This window comes from Macaca mulatta, chromosome 15, assembly GCF_049350105.2.
Source record: "Macaca mulatta isolate MMU2019108-1 chromosome 15, T2T-MMU8v2.0, whole genome shotgun sequence".
NCBI classification, from domain to species: domain Eukaryota; kingdom Metazoa; phylum Chordata; class Mammalia; order Primates; family Cercopithecidae; genus Macaca; species Macaca mulatta.
In genome coordinates, this window is record NC_133420.1 from 77,344,018 (window position 1) to 77,364,028 (window position 20,011).

General features: G+C 40.7%; 1 protein-coding gene across 3 annotated transcripts in view; it reads right to left on the reverse strand.

Annotated features, from left to right (window-relative positions):
• The window catches only part of MTAP (methylthioadenosine phosphorylase), a 53,047-nt gene that overhangs the window by 7,767 nt on the left and 25,269 nt on the right, over positions 1–20,011 (reverse strand). For 2 of the 3 annotated variants that reach the window (XM_077965289.1, XM_077965290.1), the window contains 3 exons: positions 17,119–17,221; positions 5,044–5,127; positions 365–604 (listed from right to left, as the gene is read on the reverse strand). In XM_077965289.1, coding sequence (XP_077821415.1) covers positions 365–604; positions 5,044–5,127; positions 17,119–17,221 — 427 coding nt within the window. 3 annotated transcript variants of the gene reach the window in all.

The window sequence follows — 20,011 nt, forward strand, 5'->3', positions numbered from 1 at the left end:
CGAGGAAAGGGTTAAGTTATAGATTTTTTTCCTTCTTGAAAACAAAAAGTAGCACAGCAGAACAAATTGGCAATCAAAATACACCTTTATCCTTAAAATAAGGACCAGGTCATAGCATGATTCTCAACACATCTACATGCCTACAATGTACTATTCACTGTTAATCCTTGGGTAAAAGTGTCCCTTTCTTTCCTATGATCTTTGTTCTTACCTTCCAATAGGAACTATAGAAAATGTTGACAACTTAAAACCTTGTAGAAAGGCACTTTCTGAAACTAATGTAATAGAAACAAACAGTTAAGACATCCTCTTATTGGCACCCAGAAACCCATGCTATATGTGCTCAGAAGAGAATTCCACCTACTGCTTCCTCATGCTCCTTCCAGCAGTCATAATCTGTCGCCATGGCGATACTTGCGTAACAGATTCCAGCCTCCTTAGCAAGAACCACCTCTGGAACTGTGGTCATGTTGATTACATCCGCTCCCCAGGTGCGGAACATGAAGCTTTCTGCCCGGGAGCTAAAACGAGGTCCCTCGATTGTGACCATTGTCCCCTTGGAGTGGCACCGGAGTCCTAGCTTCTTAGCAGTCTCTATAAGAACCTAGAAAAGAAAAACCAGAAACTTCAAAACATACAAGCACATGCACAACTTAAGGCTGCATTTCCCCCCAGTGTTTAACAAGTTGATTTCTTAAAGACGATTTGTCACCATAATAAATGCCTACTATCTGCCAGGCTCTCAGAAACAACATAGAGGACCACAGAAGGGTGTTTCCTGGACCCTTTCTCATTTACATAATCCTCTTGTTTCCCCAGCCCTTTGCATATAGAAACTAATAGCTACACAAGTGACCACCCAGCTCTTTCTACTCACCAGGCATTTGTTTATATGCTTTAATCTCATCTGCTTCTTAACAACTTTAAGAGACTAAGCTGGTTTGAGAATACAGACTTGAGTCTTAACTTTCAACCTCGCAGGCTAAGCTAAGATGCCTCTCATTGCTCATCTTCTCAAACAGGTGTGTTGAGTTCTACTTCCAGGTTCCTGAAAAGTTAATTCTCATTACTTTTAAAAACACAGAATCTGAAGACTTCTGTAAAAGCTTTTTCTGGTTAGAAAGTGATTTCTCTTTTGCCTACTGCCTTTCCACAGACTTGTGCTGATTGTTTTTCTATCCAGGGATAAACATCTTGGAATTCCTTTAGCAGCAAGGTTAGGCATGGGTTTTTAGAAACATCATTGAAAAGTTTGATGGTTTTCTCCAGTGTTTTATCTAATACTTCACATCTAATCTTCAAGTTATTAATTACCTTCATTTTTTCTTAGCTTATGCTTCAATATTCCCTTTAAATTAAAAAAAAGTCTTTTCAACTTAACTGTTAACTTACTGAAGAACTGTTGAAAAATCATCTCTGTATGCCTTAGTTTTCTCAAGTGTAAACTGAGAATAATGATATCGCATAACTCAAATGTATGAGGAAGATTAAATGAACTAAGGTATACACAAGCAGAGAAGCATGCCAGGTACGCTGTATGCACTAAGCTGGTCTTCTAACAATTATTAATACTCGCAGCTTCTACACATATTTGGCTAACCTTCCTGGGATACTCTATAAATAAAGTGGAGTGACTCAAAGTCAAAGTCTCCAATCTGGGCAAAGTCTCACCTGCACGTGTGCTCATCACATAAACAAATTAACTTATTTCCTTAAAAAATAACTTACACTATGCCACTGCAATGGGAAACAGAATTTTAACAAGAGTCTTGGCAACTCAAAATTTAGCAAGCTATGGACAATGAACAGTTGATGCTACATCATGTTTATCTTATAAATGCTGAAAATACAATTATGCTTAATTAACACTTTTCCCTAAAAAGTGTATGTTACAAATGCAAAAGCCTAAATCTCTACCCCACCCCCTTTTCCCCCCAAAATTAAGACATACCAAGCCCACTCCTGCTGGTTCAATAATGTCTTTAAAGATCCCGAATAACTGAGTTGTATGCCTTGGCTAAAGTTCAGAGTGCTTCTAGAGATGAATGGCTCTTGACAAGTCCTCATCGTCACTCTGGCACTTTGGGAGATAGGTACCATGCTTGTGAGGAGGAGGAAGAAATGGAGGCTATTAATATGTGTCAGCCACCTGAACGAGCATTTTGCACTCCTTTAAGAACAGCTAACACTATCTTAAGGTAGCAAAAAGTATCAAATACAGGGTCAAGGTCCAGGTCTGAGGTTAAGATGATTTCATTTTCTTACTTCGTGTAATCACTGTGAACTACTAAAAAGACGGATGTGGTAGTGAAACTACCACAACCCTCACCAAGGAACTAGCAGTATTAGATCACCAGCCTAAATAGATTTAATGTCAGGACTTTCGTATTAACTCCTAAAATGAATAGAAGTAACACTGCTTTTGGAACACATATTTGTACATGGTACAAAACTTAAATAGTACAAGTAAAACCACTGTCCCTTCCCAAGGGAAACCACTATTACCAGGCTTTTTTTTCATTTCGATAGTTTTTGGGGAGCAGGTGGTTTATTGTGATATGTATAAGTTCTTTAGTAGTGACTTCTGGGATTTTGATGCACCTGTCACCCATGAAATGTACATTGTACCCAATGTGTAGTCTTTTATCACTGATCCTCCTCTCCCACTTCCCCACGAGGCCCCAAAGTCCATTATATCATTTTTTTTTTTGAGACGGAGTTTCACTCTGTTGCCCACGCTGGAGTGCATTAGTGCGATCTTGGCTCACTGAAACCTCCACCTCTCAGGTTCAAGCAGTTCTCTGCCTCAGCCTCCTGATTAGCTGGGATTACAGGTGCCCGCCACCACGGGCAGCTAATTTTATTTTATTTTTTTGTATTTTAGTAGAGACCCCTTTCACCATCTTGGCCAGGCTGGTCTTGAATTCCTGACCTCCTGAGCCACCCACCTCGGCCTCCCAAAGTGGTGGGATTACAGGCATAAGCCACCGCGTCCGGCCCCATTATATCATTCTTATGCCTTTGCATCCCCATAGCTTAGCTCCCACTTACAAATGAGAACATAATGATATTTGGTTTTCCATTCCCGAGTTACTTCACTGAGAATAATGGTCTCCAACTCCATCCAGGTTGCTGCAAGTGCCATAATTTTGTTCCTTTTTTATGGCTAAGTGGTATTCCATTGTATTAGAGTTCTCTAGAGGGACATAACTAATAAAAGGGAGTTTATTAAGTATTAACTCATGTGATCACAAGGTCCTGAGGAGCAAGGAGAGCCAGTCCAAGTTCCAAAACGAAGAACTTGGAGTTTGATGTTGGAGGGCAGGAAGCATAAAGCTTCCTGCTTGGGAGAAAGATGTAGACTGGGGGACTAGGCTAGTCTCTCTTTTAACATTCTTCTGCCTGCTTATATTCTAGCCATGCTGGCAGCTGATTAGATTGTGCCCACCAGATTAACGGTGGGTCTGCCTTTCCCAGCCCACTGACTCAAATGTTAATCTCCTTTGGCAACACCCTCACAGACACATCCAGGATCAATACTTTGTATCCTTCAATCCAATCAAGTTGACACTCGGTATTAACCATCACAAGTCCACATGAATCCATATACATCTCCTGAAATAATAATCTTCAAATAAAGACAATAAGGTCATAATTACACCTAACATAATACAACTATCCTTTGTGCAACTAGAAATGCACCAAACACCAATCCAAATACTACTACATAAAGTTAGCAATATTTAAATGTTGATGTGAAGTCAATAAATCTTATGTCATATGATAAAGGAGAAAAAAAATAAAATGAAGATATTTTCTTAGTACAATTGTATACATGCACAAACTGTGTTTAACAAGAGGAGGAGGAAATACTCATGACAATTACAGTCCTCATTTCCATAGCTGGTCACAGGGTTGTAGCTGGTATCGATGACTACCTTCTTCTACTACCCATTCTGTATTCCCTTTGCCTTCAGCAAGCACCTCAGTAGGTTGTGGTTTTTTTCCTGGTGGAGTGACTGAAATCTTCATTCCTGAATAAACTGGGTCATTTGTAGTCCTGCCTGGATTGCGCTGTTGTAGTTTCCCAATGACCTTAATTACAGGGCAGGGTAATACTAAGAGACACCCTAATGGATCTCCTGTATTCCATGCATACTCTTCTTTACCTCCATTGGGGATTAGTAGACCGATTTCATCTTAATAGTCCGGGTCAATCACTCCAGCCAGCACTGTAATTCCCTTCTTAGCCTGTTGACTTAAAGGTAGGAGGAGCCCAAAGTATCCAGGTGGCAAGGATGGAGGCTATGCATGGGCACAGCAACGTGCCTTCAGGACCTGCTTGAGCCTAGTCATATATATATATACATATACACACACACCATTTTCATTTGATAACTGAATGCTGCTGTGCACAACCCACTTTATGGCTAGACGAGTGAGAAAGCCCCCAGTTCATGATAGGCAGTTCAGGTGGCATGGTGACTTGATGACCCATAGTCAAATGTTCACTTTCCACCAAAGTCCAGTAACAGGCCAAGGGCAGTCTCTCAAAAGGAGAGTAATCTGCAGAAGACGGCAGGACCTTGCTCCAAAATCCTAGAGGGCCTCACTGTAATTCACCTATGGGGGTCTGCCAAAGGCTCCAAACAGCATCCCTATCTGCCACTGACACCTCAAGCACCATTGGATTTGCTGGGTCATACGGCCCAAATGGCACAACAGTTTGCACAGCAGCCTGGAACTGTTGCAGAGCCTTCTCCTGTTCTGGACCCACTCAAAATTGGCAGCCTTTTGGGTCACTCGATAGATGGGCCAGAGTAACACACTCAAATGAGGAATGTGTTGCCTCTAAAATCCAAGTAGGCTCACTAGGCCTCTTTCTTGGTTGTAGGAGGGGACAAATGTAGCAACTTATCCTTCACCTTAGAAGGAGTATCTCGACAGGCCCCACACCACTGGACCCCTTAGAAATTTTACTGAGGTAGAAAGTCTCTGAATTTTAGTCAGATTTATTTCCTGTCTGGCATGCAAAGGCCTCACCAATAAGTCCAGTGTGTTTGCTACTTCTTTCTCACTGGATCCAATCAGCATACTGTCATCAATGTAATGGACCATTGTGATATCCTGTGGAAGCAAAAAGCGATCAAGGTCTCTCTGAATAAGATTATGACACAAAACTGGAGAGTTGATATACCCCTGAGGTAGGACAGTAAAGGTATACTGCTGGCCTTGCCAGACGAAGGCAAATTGCTTCTGGTGGGCCTTATGGACAGGAATGGAGGAAAAGGCATTTCCAAATCAATGGCTACATACCAGGTACCAGGAGAAGTGTTAATTTGCTCAAGTAATGAAACCACATCTGGTACAACAGCTGCAACTGGAGTCATCACTTGGTTAAGCTTATTATAATCCACTGTCACTCTCCCCAAGATCCATCTGTCTTCTGTATGGGCCAAATGGGAGAGCTAAATGGGGATGTGGTAGGAATCACCACCCCTGAGTTTTTCAAGTCCTTAATGGTGGTACTAATCTCTGCAATCCCTCCAGGGATGTGCTATTGTTTTTGCTTTACTATTTCTCTAGGTAGAGGCAGCTCGAAGGGCTGCCATTTGGCCTTTCCCACCATAATAGCCATTACCTTACCAGTCAGGGAGCCAATGTGGGGGTTCTGCCACCTGCTAAGTATGTCTATGCCAGTTATGCATTCTGGCACTGGGGAAATGACCACAGGATGAGTCTGGGCACCCATAATACCCACTGCAAGTCAGACCTGAGCTAAAACTCCATTAATTACCTGACTTCCATAAGCCCCTACTTTAACTGGAGGACCACATTACATTTTGGGTTCCCTGGAATCAACGTCAGCTCACAGCCAGTGTCCAGTAGTCCCTGAAATGTCTGATTATTTCCCTTTCCCCAATGCACAGTTACCCTAGTAAAAGGTCGGAGGTCTCCTTGGGGAAGGATGGGAGAAAGATTCACAGCATAAATTGCTGGTAATATAGTGGGGTCCTTCCTCAAGGGGACCCAGCCTCCCCTTCATTCAAGGGGTTCTGGGTCTGTAAACTAGCTCAAGTCTGGAAATTGGTTGAGGGGCTGTGATTCTGTTTTTATAATTCAAATTAGTCTTTTGTCCATTTGACCTAGAAGTTTCTGCTTATATAAATTAAGTAGGAATCAGTAGGCCTCCTATCAATTTTACTTCTAGGAATGCTGTAATTAATTAGCCATTGCCAGAGCTTTACACGAGTCAGACTATTCTGATTGCCGTTTTGCCTCTGCCGCCCATTATGGTAGCTATGCCTACTTTGCCTTTGGCGGTTGAGTGCTGCCATGGCCCCTGCCACCTTGGAATCCAATTATTCCCACTGTAATTAAGTTTTATAGTTGAGTGACTGTGGTTCCCACAGTTAGATCTGACATACAGAGAAGAGCAATTACAGGGCTCTTCAAAGATCCCAGTGCTGCCCTCACAAATCTTTCTGCAAGGCATTGGTCAAGGGCATATTTTCTGGACCACCAGGGATGAATAGGTCTAAAGTGACTAATCCACTCCACCATCTGAATTTCCGTAAGCCTTTGGATCCCCTCCTCTAAATTAAACCAAGGGAGATCAGGCATTTCCAGCTTGTTCACAGTGGGCCACCTTTTAATCCACATTTCAGCTAACCAAGCAAGTAAACAATTAGAACCTTTTTTAACTCCCAGAGCTGCAACATTAAATGCAGAGTCCCTATTTAGTGGGCCCAAATCAATAAATTCAGCCTGATCCAACTCCATTTTTCCTTCGACCATTATCCCACACCATTAGTATCCATTCCCATGCCTGTTCTCCAGATTTCTGTTTATATAAATCAGAAAACTCAAGCAGTTCTTTTTGAATGTAGCGCACCACCTCATGGGTCACAATCTCAACCTCACCACTAGGGGCCTGCTGAGACTTCAGTCCAGTTATAGATCTAGAAGCAAATGGTGGTTTTAGAGGTGGCTCCTGAGAAGAATCAACATTATCTTTCCTGGCAACTGCCTCAGGGGAGGCCATCACTCTTGCCTCAGGCCGCACAGGGTTTATCTCCTCAGACAAAGGTGAAAAGGCTGATGGCAGCATAGGTCAGGGAGGGAATGTTGCCACTTCTGGGGATGGGAAAGCTGCTTCTTCTGGAAAATAAGGTACATCAGTTTTTTCAAACTTAGGGTCCCCAGCTTCATCAGGGTCCTACCACACATCCCAGTTCCAAGTTGCAGGGTCCTTTCGTTTTCAATCAATGCTCTCAGTTTAACAGTAGACACCTGGCGAGGCTGTGCATCTACCTTTCACTGCAGGTCGGCCACGCACATGATAAGAGCTTGTGTCTGTTTTTCCACAATTTCAGCTCTTTCTCTACAGGAGATAGGACTCTCATTCAGAGCAATCTTAGCAGATTTGAGGTTCAGTATCTGCTTCTGGAGCTGAGAGACAGAATCCCTGAGTTCATTATTTTCTTTCATCACTTTGTCCACTGAACTTAGGAGAACCAACCAGCTTCATTATGTCCCTGGTTCTCCACACATGGTCAAAGTTATTATGTACAGAGTCACTAAGGGTGATTCCACACATGGTCAAAGGTATTATGTAGAGTCCTTGCCTCTCACGAGTGATGAATCAGGAGTCTCAAATGTATTTATTTTGCATAACTCTCTAAACAGTTCATGCCAAGGACTATTGGTGTTCTCCATATTATTAGAAGTAGAGTCCTTAGCATCTTTGGGTCTAATCACATTAAGCAGCCAACTCCAGAAACCCCCATACCAACAAAAGAACTCCATCATTAATATTCTGTTCCTCTATAACCAGTCCTGGTACTAAAATCTGTATAGGTCAGGATTCTCTAGAGGGACAGAGCTAATGGGACAGATAGAGAAAGGGGAGTTTACTAAGTATTAACTCACATTATCACAAGGTCCCACAATAGGCCATCTGCAGGCTGAGGAGCAAGGAGAGCCAGTCAAAGTTCCAAAAATGAAGAACTTGGAGTCTGATGTTTGAGCACAGGAAGTATCCAGCACAGGAGAAAGATATAGGCTGGGAGGCTAGGCCAGTCTCTTTTTTCACATTTTTCTGCCTGCTTATATTCTAGCCATGCTGGCAGCTGATTAGACTGTGCCCACCCACATTAAGGTTGGGTCTGCCTTTCCCAGCCCACTGACTCAAATGTTACTCTCCTTTGGCAACACCTTCACAGGCACAACCAGGATCAATACTCTGTATCCTTCAATCCAATCAAGTTGACACTCAGTATTAATCATCACACCCGTGCTGTATATATACCACATTTTCTTCATTCACTCATTGGTCAATGGGCATTTAGGTTGGTTCCATAGTTTTTACAATTGCAAGTTGTGCTGCTACAAACATCTGTGTGCAAGTATCTTTTTCATATAATGACTTATTTTCCTCTGGGCAGACGCACAGGAGTGGGATTGCTGGATCCACATGGTAGTTCTACTTTCAGTTTTGTAAGGAATCTCTATATGGTTTTCCAATGTACTAGTTTACATTCATACCAGCAGTGTAAAAGTGTTCCCTTTACACCACATCTACACCAACATCTATTATTTTTTGATTTTCAAATTATGGCCATTCTTGCAGGAGTAAGGTGGTATCGCATTGTGGTTTTAAACTGCATTTCCTAGATTAGTGATTTTGAGCATTTTTTCATATGTTTATTGACCATGTGTTTTGAAAATTGCCTATTCATGTACTCAGCCCACTTTTTAATGGTTTTTTTTTTTTCCCTTGCTGATTTGTTTCAGTTCCCTGTAGATTCTGGATACCGGTCCTCTGTTGAATGCATAGTTTGTGAATATTTTCTCCCTTTCTGTGGGTGGTCAGTTTATTCTGCTGATTATTATTTTTTGTTGTTGTGCTGAAGCATTTTAGATTAATTAAATTGCATCTATTTGTCTTAGTTTTTGTTGCATTTGATTTTGGGTTGTTGATCATGAACTGCTTGCCTAAGCCAAGGCCTAGATAGGTTTTTCCAATGTTATCTTCTAGCACTTTTATGGTTTCAGATCTTAGATTTAAGTCTTTGATCCATCTTGAATTGATTTTTATATAAGATGAGAGATGAAGATCCAGTTTCATTCTTCTACATCTGGCTTGCCAATTATCCTGCATCCTTTGTTAAACAGGGTGCCCTTTCCCCAGTGTATGTTTTTGTTTTGCTTTTTCAAAGATCAGTTGGCTGTAAATATTTGGCCTTATTTTTGGGTACACTATTCTCTTCCACTGGTCTATATGCCTACTTTTATACCAGTACCATGCTGTTTTGGTAACTATAGCCTTGTAGCATAGTTTGTTGTCAGGTAATGTGATAGCTCCAGATTGTTCTTTTTGCTTAGTCTTGCTTTGGCTATGTGGGCTCTTTTTTGGTCTCATATAAATTTTAGGATTTTTTTTTTTTTTTAATATTTCTGTGAAGAACAATGGTACTACTCTGAAGGAAATTGCATCGAATTTGTGGATTGCTTTTGGCAGTATGGTCATTCTTACAATATTAATTCTACCCATCCATGAGCATGGGATGTTTCCATTTTTTTGTATTATCTATAATTTCTTTCAGCAGTGTTCTGTAGTTTTCCTTGTAGAGATCTTTCATGTCGTTGGCTAGGCATTTTACTTTTTTTTTCCTGCAACTGTTATAGAACAGGTTGAGTTCTTGATTTGATTCTCAGCTTGGTTGCTGTTGGTGTATAAAAGTGCTATTGATTTGAGTACATTGGTTTTGTATCTTGAAACTTTGCTGAATTCATTTATCTAGGAGCTTTTTGGATGAGTCTTTAGGGTTTTCCAGGTATATGACCGTATCATTGGTGAACAGCAACAGTTTGACTTCCTCTTTACCGATTTTTTACCCTTTATTCTTTCTCTTGTCTGATTGCTCTGGCTAGGACTTCCCGTACTATGCTGAAGAGAAGTGGTGAAAGCGTGAATCTTGTCTTGTTTCAGTTCTCAGAGGGAATGCTTTCAACTTTTCCCTGTTCCATATAACATTGGCTGTGGGTTTGTCATAGATGGTTTTTTTTTTTTTTTTTTTTTTTGAGACAGAGTCTCACTCTGTCACCCAGGCTGGAGTGCATGACGTGATCTTGGCTCATCACAAGCTCTGCCTCCTGGGTTCACGCCATTCTCCTGCCTCAACTTCCCAAGTAGCTAGGACTACAGGTGCCCGCCACCACACCCGGCTAATTTTTTGTATTTTCAGTAGAGACAGGGTTTCACCGTGTTAGCCAGGATGGTCTTGATCTCCTGACCTCGTGATCCGCCTGCCTCGGTCTCCCAAAGTGCTGGGACTACAGGCGTGAGCCACTGTGCCCGGCCCATAGATGGCTTTTATTACCTTGAGGTATGTCCCTTCTATGCCAATTTTGCTGAGGGTTTTAATTGTAACTAGATGCAGGATTGTGTCAAATGCTTTTTCTGCATCTATTGAGATGACCATATGATTTTTGTTTTAAATTCTGTTTATGTGATGTATCACATTTATTGACCTGCCTATGTTAAACCATCCTTTCATCGCTGGTATGAAACCCACTTGCTCATGGTGTATTATCTTTTTCATATGCTGTTGGATTTGGCTAGCTAGTAATTTGTTGAGGATTTCTGCATCAATGTACATCAGGGATATTGATCTGTAGTTGTCTTTTTGTTATGTTCTTTTCTGATTTTGTAGTTAGGGGGATACTGGCTTCATGGAATGAATTAGGAAGGATTCCTGCTTTCTCTGTCTTTTGGAATAGTTTCAGTAAGATTGGTACCAGTTCTTCTTTGAATGTCTGATAGAATTCAGCAGTGAATCCCTCTGGTCTTAGATGCTTTCTTTGCTGGCAATTTTTTAAAATTACTGTTTAAATTTTGCTACTTGTTATTAGTCTGTTCAGAGTTTCTGTTTCTTCCTGATTTAATTGGGGAGGGTTGTATATTTCCAAGAATTTACTCATCTCTTCTAGATTTTCTAGTTTGTGTGCATAAAGGTGTTCATAGTAGCCTTAAATAGTCTTATATTCTGTGGTATTGGCTGTAATATCTCCTGTTTCATTTCTCATTGAGCTTATTTGGATCTTGTCTCTTCTTGGTTAATTTCACTAATGGTCTATCAATTTTAAATTTTCAAATATTTATGTTTCATTTATCTTTTATATTTTTTTGTTTCAATTTCATTTAGTTCTGCTCTGATCTCTGCTGTTTCTTTTATTCTGCCAGGTTTGGGTTTGTTCTTATTTTTCTAGTTCCTTGAGATGTGACCTTAGATTGTTGATTTGTCCTCCTTCAGACTTTTTGATGTAGGAATTTAATGCTATGAACTTTCCCATTAGCACCACTTTTTCTGTATCCCAGAGGTTTTGATAAGTTGTGTCACTATAATCATTCAGCTCAAAGAATATCTTAATTTCCATCTTGACTTTACTGTTGACCTAATGATCATTCAGGAGCAGATTATTTAATTTCCATGTATTTGTATAGTTTTGAGGATTCCTCTTGAGTGGAGTTAATTTCCAATATTATTTCACTGTGATCTGAGAGATTACTTGAAATAATTTTGATTTTCTTAAATTTGTTGAGACTTCTTTTGTGGCATATGTTCTATTTTGAAGAATGTTCCATGTGCTGATGAAAAGAATGTATATTCTGCAGTTGTTGGGTAGAATGTTCTATACATATCTATCAAGTCCATTTGTTCTAGGTTATAGTTTAAATCCATTATTTCTTTGTTGACTTTCTGTCTTGATGACCTGTCTAGTGCTGTCAGTGGGGTACTTAAGTCCCCCACTATTATTGTGTTGCCATCTATCTCATTTCTTAGATCTATTAGTAATTGTCTGATATATTTGGGAGCTCAAGTGTTAAGTGCATATATATTTAGAACTGTGATACTTTCCTGTTGGACTACTCCTTTTATCATTATATAATGTCCCTCTTTGCTTTAACTGTTGTTGCTTTAAAGTCTGTTTTTTTTAAATATAAAAATAGCTATTCCTTCTTGCTTTTGGTTTCCATTTGCATGGAATATCTTTTTCCATCCTTTTACCTTAAGTTTATGTGAGTTCACATGTGCTAGGTGACTCTCTTGAAGAATGCAGATACTTAGTTGGTAGATTTTTATCCATTCTGCCATTGCGTACCTTTTTTTAAGTGGAGCATTTAGGTCATTTACATTCGACATCAGTATTGGGATGTGAGGTACTGTTCTATTCATCATGCTAGTTTTTGCCCAAAGATGATGTTCTTTTGCCATTGTATTATTGTTTTATAGGTCTTGTGAGATTTATGATTCAATGGGGTTGTATTTTGGTGTATTCTGAGGTTTTGTTTCAAGATTTAGAACTCCCTTAAGCATTTCCTGTAGTGCTGGCTCAATAGTGGCAAATTCTCTCAGCATTTTTTTTGTCTGAAAAAGACTATCTCTCCTTTAATTATGAAGCTTATGAAGCTTAGTTTTACTGGATACAAAATTCTTGGCTGAGAATAATTTTGTTTCAAGAGGTTAAAAATGGGACTCCAATCCCTTCTGGCTTCTGGCTTCTAAGATTTCTGTGAGAAATCTGCTATTAACCTGGTATGTTTTCCTTTATAGGTTATCTGATGTTCTTGTCTCACAGCTCTTAAAATTCTTTCATCTTGACTTTAGATAGCCTGATAAATATGTGCCTAGCTGATCAACTTTTTGCAATAAATTTCTCAGGTGTTCTTTGATCTTCTTGTATTTGGATGTCAAGATCTTTAGCAAGGCCAACAAAGTTTTCCTCAAATAAGTTTTCCAAACTTTTAGATTTCTCTTCTTCTGCAGGAATATCAATTATTCTTAGGTTTTGCCGTTTAACATAAACCCAAATTTCTTGAAGGTTTTGTTCATTTTAAAATTCTTTTTCTTTGTCTGATTCAGTTAATTCAAGAGCCTTGTCTTCAAGCTCTGAAGTTCTTTCTTCTACTTGTTCTAGTCTGTCGTTGAAGCTTTCCACTGCATTTTGTATTTCTCTAAGTGTGTCTTTCATTTCCTGAAGCTGTGATTTATTTTTTCTTTATATTTCTCTGGAGAAGTTTTCATCCATATCCTGTATTGTTTTTTAAAATTTCTTTATGCTGGTTTTCACCTTTCTCTGCTATTTCCTTGAGTAGCTTAATAACCAACCTTCTGAATTCCTTATCTGGCAATTCAGAGATTTCTTCTTGGTTTGGATCCCTTGCTAGGGAGCTGGTGTGATCTTTTGAGGATGTTACAGAATCCCATTTTGTCATATTACCAGAATTGCTTTTCTGGTTCCTTGTCATTTTGGTAGACTATTTCAGTGGAGAGGCTGAAACTCAAGGCCTGCTGTTCAGATTTTCTTGTCCCATGGGGTGATCCCTTGATGTGGGCTCTCCCCTTTCCCCTAGGGATGGGGCTTCCTGAGAGCTGGACTGCAGTGACTGTTACTGCTCTTCTGGGTTTAGCCACCCATTGAGGCTACCAGGCTCTGGACTGGTGCTGGGGGATGTCTGCAATGAGTACTGTGATGTGATCCATCTTCAGGTCTCCAAGCTGTGGCTACCAGCACCTGTTCTGGTAGAGGTGGCAGGGAAGTGAAGTAAACTGCAAGACTCATTGGTTGTAGGTATATTTAGTGTGCTGGCTCTCTTGAATGCTGCTTATGCTAGCAGTGAAGTTGTCATGTGGACACATTCAGGATCTCTGGTTAGCTAGGATGTTGCAGGCAGTGAAATTAGGTGTTGTCTTTTCTGTCCTGGGATCAGGGTTATTCTTTCATGAGTTGCTGTAATGGCCTGAGTTGACAGCCAGCCAGGAGGTGGTGTTTTCAAGAGGGCACCAGCTGCAGTAGTTGCAGTGGGCTCTAAGCTTGCCCTAAGATGCCCAAGGTATCTATTTTGGTTTCTCAGGCAATAGGCAGGGCAATAAAGCTCCAAAGAGTTTCTATGTTTTGTGTTTGGCTTCCAGGGTGGGTAGGGAAATACTATCAGGTGGGGGCAGGGTTAGGTGGTTCTGGGCTCAGACTCTTCTTGGTCAGGGCTTGCTGTAGCCACTGTGGGAAATTAAGGGTTGGGGATGGTTTGTCAGGCCACTGCATTTATGTTCCAGAGGGGATCTTGACTGCCTCTGCTGTATCATAAACTTCACCAGGGTAATGGGGGATAGCCAGCAGCAAGAGGCCTCATCCAGCTACTATGCAATTGGTGAGGCTAGTTTCACTCCTGCAGTGCCCTGCTTAGACCTTGCCCCAGGATGTGAGTTACCCCACTGGGAAAGCAAGCATGGCCTTTGGACCTCACCCCTTCCTGTCTGCCCACTCCATTGGCAGCAGCTCCCGTACTCACTTGTATCTGCCACGGCTCCCACTAGTCCCCTGGACTCTGCCCAAGAAAATTTGTGCCCAGCTGAAACCACTACTGATTTCATTTGGGAGCTTCCTTTGCCCTGCCACCACTCTCCAACTCCACTGGCTGCCTTTCCTGAGGGCCATTGTGAGATACAGTCAGGGTTGGCTTCCCTGGACTCAAGCTGGAGACTAGGAGTACATCCAAAGCACTTCCCGCTGCTACTTCTACTTTCATATTTCACATAACCCCCTAAATCCGTTTCATCTTTAGGTAAGGTTAAATTCTTCTTCCATGATCTGGATTTTTAGATTTCCCCAGTGGCGATGTGTATTCAGAGGTAGGTTCTCCCCGACTCACACTTTGGGAACTCAGTTTTTTTGCCTGTTTTGCAGAATTTGCAGTGGTGTGCCACTTCTTTCAAAGGATCTTTGAATTCTTTTGGTTTTCCTGGTAAGTTCCTGGTTCTTGGAACAGAAGATCATAGTGTCTCTATATGCCATTCTGTCCATCCATGTGGAGCTGCATGTTAGCCCTGTCTTTTTTTTTGAAATGGAGTTGGAGTTTCTGTCACCCAGGCTGGAGTGCAGTGGCATGATCTTGGCTCACCGCAACCTCTGCCTCCCGGGTTCAAGCGATTCTCCTGCCTCAGCCTCTCAAGTAGCTGGGACTATAGGCGCCTGCCACCATGCCTGGCTAATTTTTCGTATTTTTAGTAGAGACAGCGTTTCACCATGTTAGCCAGGAAGTTCTTGATTTCCTGACCTCGTGATCTGCCTGCCTTGGCCTCCCAAAGTGCTGGGATCACAGGCGTGAGCCACCGTGGTGGCCAGCCCTGTCTCTTATCTGCCATCTTCCCCATTTCCTGTTACCAGCTTTTTTTGTTAACTTTCCAAAAATATTTTATTTGCATATAAATATTTACATACTTACTTCTTTGTATATATACATACTTTAACATAAATGGTAGAATATGGTACAACCACTGAGTATCTTACTTGCCACTTGACAATTTATCATGACAGTCCTATTCCATCAGTACATGAAAGATCATGTGGATGTTAAAAGTGAAAATTACCAACTGGCAGCACTATTTACTCTTCATGTTTTTGGACAATATTTAAAAATTTCTTTCTGAATGCTTATTTTGCCATTTTCTTAAAACTGTCTTCCCCAGTATTCTCTCAGTCTTTATGTAGGGTTCTTTAGCTGAATTAATTTGGCTTCAAGGGAGGCTAACTTGGATTACTGGAAATTATTACCACAGACTCACATTTACATGTGCTCTCTATAGTTCCATTGTGCTTCCCCCACCTACCTCTACTCCTAGTTCCCCAAATCACTGTATTTTGCCTGAGAACTGACTCAGATTCATACAGCATGCATACTGTCTCCTTAGACTTTTTCTTCCCAAGCTGCCCCCATTTTGAAGTGGACAAGAATTTTATCCATACTCCATTTCCCCCAGGATAGCAAATTTATTATGTGGACTGATCTGTGCTTCAGAGGAAGACTAGCAGCATTCTGATACATTCTGTGGATAACTATCCAGAAACATGCTATATATACATATACAAACTTTGCCTGCCACTTTTTTTTTAAAAAAAAAAACAAGTAAAAAACATACTTTCCTAGAAGTCAGAGAAAATCCATGTGCAGTGGTAACTCTGAAATGGCTTCACTCAGTACTCAGTTTTATATTCCAAATTCTTGTTTGAGACTAGAAATATTTCTCCCATCCCTGTGTCCTCAGTTTAGGTGCCCTTGCTGTTAATTATAAGGAAATGGGTTTTCTGTGATTATGTAGGATAAAACATAAATGCTAAAAGAAATCATCTCCTCTCTATATGCAGGTGTTAACATTATCTGAATGACTAACATGTTTAGGTATTTATATTCTCTGAGTTAACTTATAAGGGAGATTTTTTGAAGCAGTTAATCTCTAACAATACTTCTGATCTTTTGAGTTGTACCTGACTTTCAAACCTGGGATTATAAGAGAAGTAGCACATGTGGACCAAGCCACGGACTTCTTAGTCATGGTAGCCATTTTTGTTCCTTGGGAACTAAAACTATGATTCCACACCTTATACCACCACTGGCCCTTGTGGGGCTGTCCCCATAGTTCTGATTTGGCTATAATGGTAGACAGAAGTCTGGGCAGTAATGACCAAACTCAGGTCAAAGGCAACAGCTGCCAATCTGACCATTTTTAGAAGATCAATAACAGTAAATTAATTCATAAAAGCAGTTACCAGCCATTGGATGTTCCACAACTGACAGGCATGGTTCAGAGACTTCATTAAGTATTAACTCTCTCATCCCTCACACAGTCTTATAAGGTACATGCTATAATTATCTTCATTTTAGAAGATAACTGAAACCCACAGATGTCAAATAATTTGTCCTCTTGGACACAGCTACTTTGTTGAAGAGCAGAGATTTGATCCCAAGTAATCTGGCTCCAGACTGCATACTCTTGAGTAATGTGATATTCTATGTTAAATCATTTAAAACTTATCCAGATAGCAAAATCAAAACTTATTAAAAAGGTAGGTTGCAACTTTGAGTGGTTTAGCTTAAAATGAGAGTAACAGAGGCATTATGAGCAACAGGAAATAACTCTTCATAAAACTTTGCATAATATAAAGCAAACTTGAGTGAGGGTATGGGGCCACCTGCTCTGCCAATTAACCAGATGCCAGATGCCACCCCAAGCCCATATGATTTATTCTGGTACACCTTGCAGAAAGACTACACACCTCTCTCGTTTTGGGGCAAAACGGCTCAGCCATTGGAATATGGCACACTCCTCTGGCACAAGAATGACTTCCATCATAGAAGGACTGAGGTCTCATAGTGGTCCTACAAAATAAAGCAAAGAAGGTTTTTGTTTGTTTTACTTTAAGGCCATCTTTCCATCCTCCAAGGGCTGGTGAGTCAACTTTATCTAGGTCAATATTTTGGTCTTTACTCTAGACTCAATTCCTCTGGATAAGCTGAAGACAATTGTTTACAAAAGCTTCAGGGTGGTATTCAGTTTTTTTGGCTCTGGGCTGGCAGCAACACACCACACAACAAGAATTAAAATGTCTGTGGTCTGGCAGCCGTGATGGGGTAACCACTTTGGATTGCAGGTGCAACTCAACTGTGGGCTCAGAAAGGCCAGGTAAAACACTTAAGAAGGTAATACGAAAATGTTTCATCATCACAGATGTGGAAAATCATATAGTTAACAACATATACACATCAGCCAGATTCAACAATTTCTTAAATTTTGTCCAACTTGCTTCCTCTATTAGCTTTTTCACAGACACAAATCTCAGGCTTTGACTCAGAGCAGATGCAAATTTCCCCAATGTCTTAAGAAAATTTGTTTTTAAACAGTTGCTTTGTTAGTTTCAGGGTCCAAACAAGTACTTACCTTGCATTTAATTCCCATGTCTCTAAGAGTAATTCCTGCGTGTAACGCCAACTACACTGTTTCATGCCAGTGACCCACTGAAATAAACAGCCACTTGTCTTGCTCCATATTTAGGAATCTGTTTGCTGCCTCATTTAGATTGTTCTTTTTCCCAGCCGTAATTAATTCTAAAGTGTCTTAGTTCAAGTCCTATAGCAAAACAGTTGTGAATCCATAAGAGAGGCTAAAATTAATCTAGCACCAAGTCACCTGGAAATTTCTTGTCAGAAGTTTTCAGAACAAGCCACTTTCTCTGTGCATTCAATTATTCTAAATTTGAACTGATGAGTAACACAGGGAGGAGGGGACAGCATGGGAAAGATGGGTCAAGGGAAGCCAACAGGGGCAGGTAGATAACATGATGTCTTCTTCCAGGGGTGGGAGGCAGCACTGAGAAATAGTTTCGCTGGTTCCGTTTACACAGCTGGCATGTCTACTGGCCAAAATTAACCTGTTACTTCTAGTCCATCACATACTAAACAGTGGCATTAGCTGGCACCAAGGCCACCTCACTCAGAAATAAGGCTTCAGTGCTCTGGAGGAATGAAAACCCCATCCGAGCTCCTCCCAACCCTCTGTCATATGTGCTTTAGGGGAAATGCTAAGTTAACCCCAAAGCAATTCCAGATGGAGTTGAAGAACAGGTCAAATGACTGTTTCAGCCTGTATAAACAGAGGCTTTTCTCTTTTTGAAAGATTAACCAATAAAACAGTGCCACGTACTCAACTTCAGCTCTGGCTTTGTTTCAGCCTTTGATGAGTCAAGCATTAGCAACATCCCCACTTATAACTATGATATGAAAACAGGGCCAAAAAAGCCTCCAGTGGCTATACTCCAACTGACTTCCACACCATAACACTCACATCTCATCTACCTCTGCCCATCTCTTGTCTATCCCCACCCACTTGCCTTGGAACCCCCACCTTTGTTTTGAACTTTTTAACGTTAAGAATAACATGTATTTATGTTAAACTTCATGCAACGTTAACATGCACCTGATAATTATTAACTACAGTCTTAATTTCTTCTCATGCATTTTTCTTTCTCAACAAAGCTCCCTAACTACTAGCTATGTGGACTTAAACCAAATTGCCATATCTTTTTGAGTCTTCATTTTCCAATTGTAAAACATAGTATTCATCCACCTATTTACAAGGATGTTAGGAAGATTAAGTCACCCAAGATGTCCAGATAACTCATAGCAGCTCACAAGTGTGGGTCTGGGCTAGAGACAGAATTGGAGTCAGCACCAGATGGGGCCTCACAACACTCAACTTTGTAAGGTGCAAGCAAAGAGTTTAGCTCTGGGGAAGAAGCAAGGCCTTAAAACCATTTTTGGGCTATACTATCAAGACACTAGAAGGGAATGTGCAAATGAGGAACACCTCTTATAGTTTGCCCACCTATTTGCAGTTTTCTGCGTCATCAACTTAATTGGCAATACATCCAGTATTGAAACGTTTAATGATCTAAACTTAAATTCCTATAAACAGCAACACACCTGCACAGCATAACAGGATGTGTCATTGTTAATGCTGAATGAAATTCTGACCAAGAGCAATGGGGTTTACAATCACAGCTGAGGGGAGTGGATGATGCCCTCAAAAGAAATTCTAGAATGAAATGTGTATAACTTTAATAGCACCAGTCCTCCTTCTGAAGGTCTCTATCAGAGAAATCAGAAGTTTTACAACTTAGCAAGAAGCCTGGAATAAGTCTGCCAGTCATACCCCACAAAATGGGGACTGTTGCCCAATTAAGCCTGCCTGTTCACTTCCAAGTTCCAGCCAAAACAGCTCTTCTATATTAAGAATCATATTTCTCCCTCATGCTGAATTTTCTGAGTGACACAGAGAAAACACAGGAAACATAGTTTTGTCCCTGGATTCAAATGAATTTTTGTGTGGTCTTGGGCAAATTACTGAGCTTCTTCAAGTTCTTTCTTCATGAGGTATTAGCAACATCCCTATTGCTACGGTCTGAAGTTTTGTGTCCTCCCAAAATTCCTATGCTGAAATCCAAACTTCCAAGATGTGATGGTATTAGGAGATGGAGCCTTTTGGAGGTGATTAGGCAGCTCTCTCATGATTGGGATCAGACCCCTTATCTTATAAAAGAGATCCCAGAGAGCTAGGTCGTCCTTCTACCACCATGTAAGGACACAATGAAAAGGTGCCATCTGTGAGAAAGA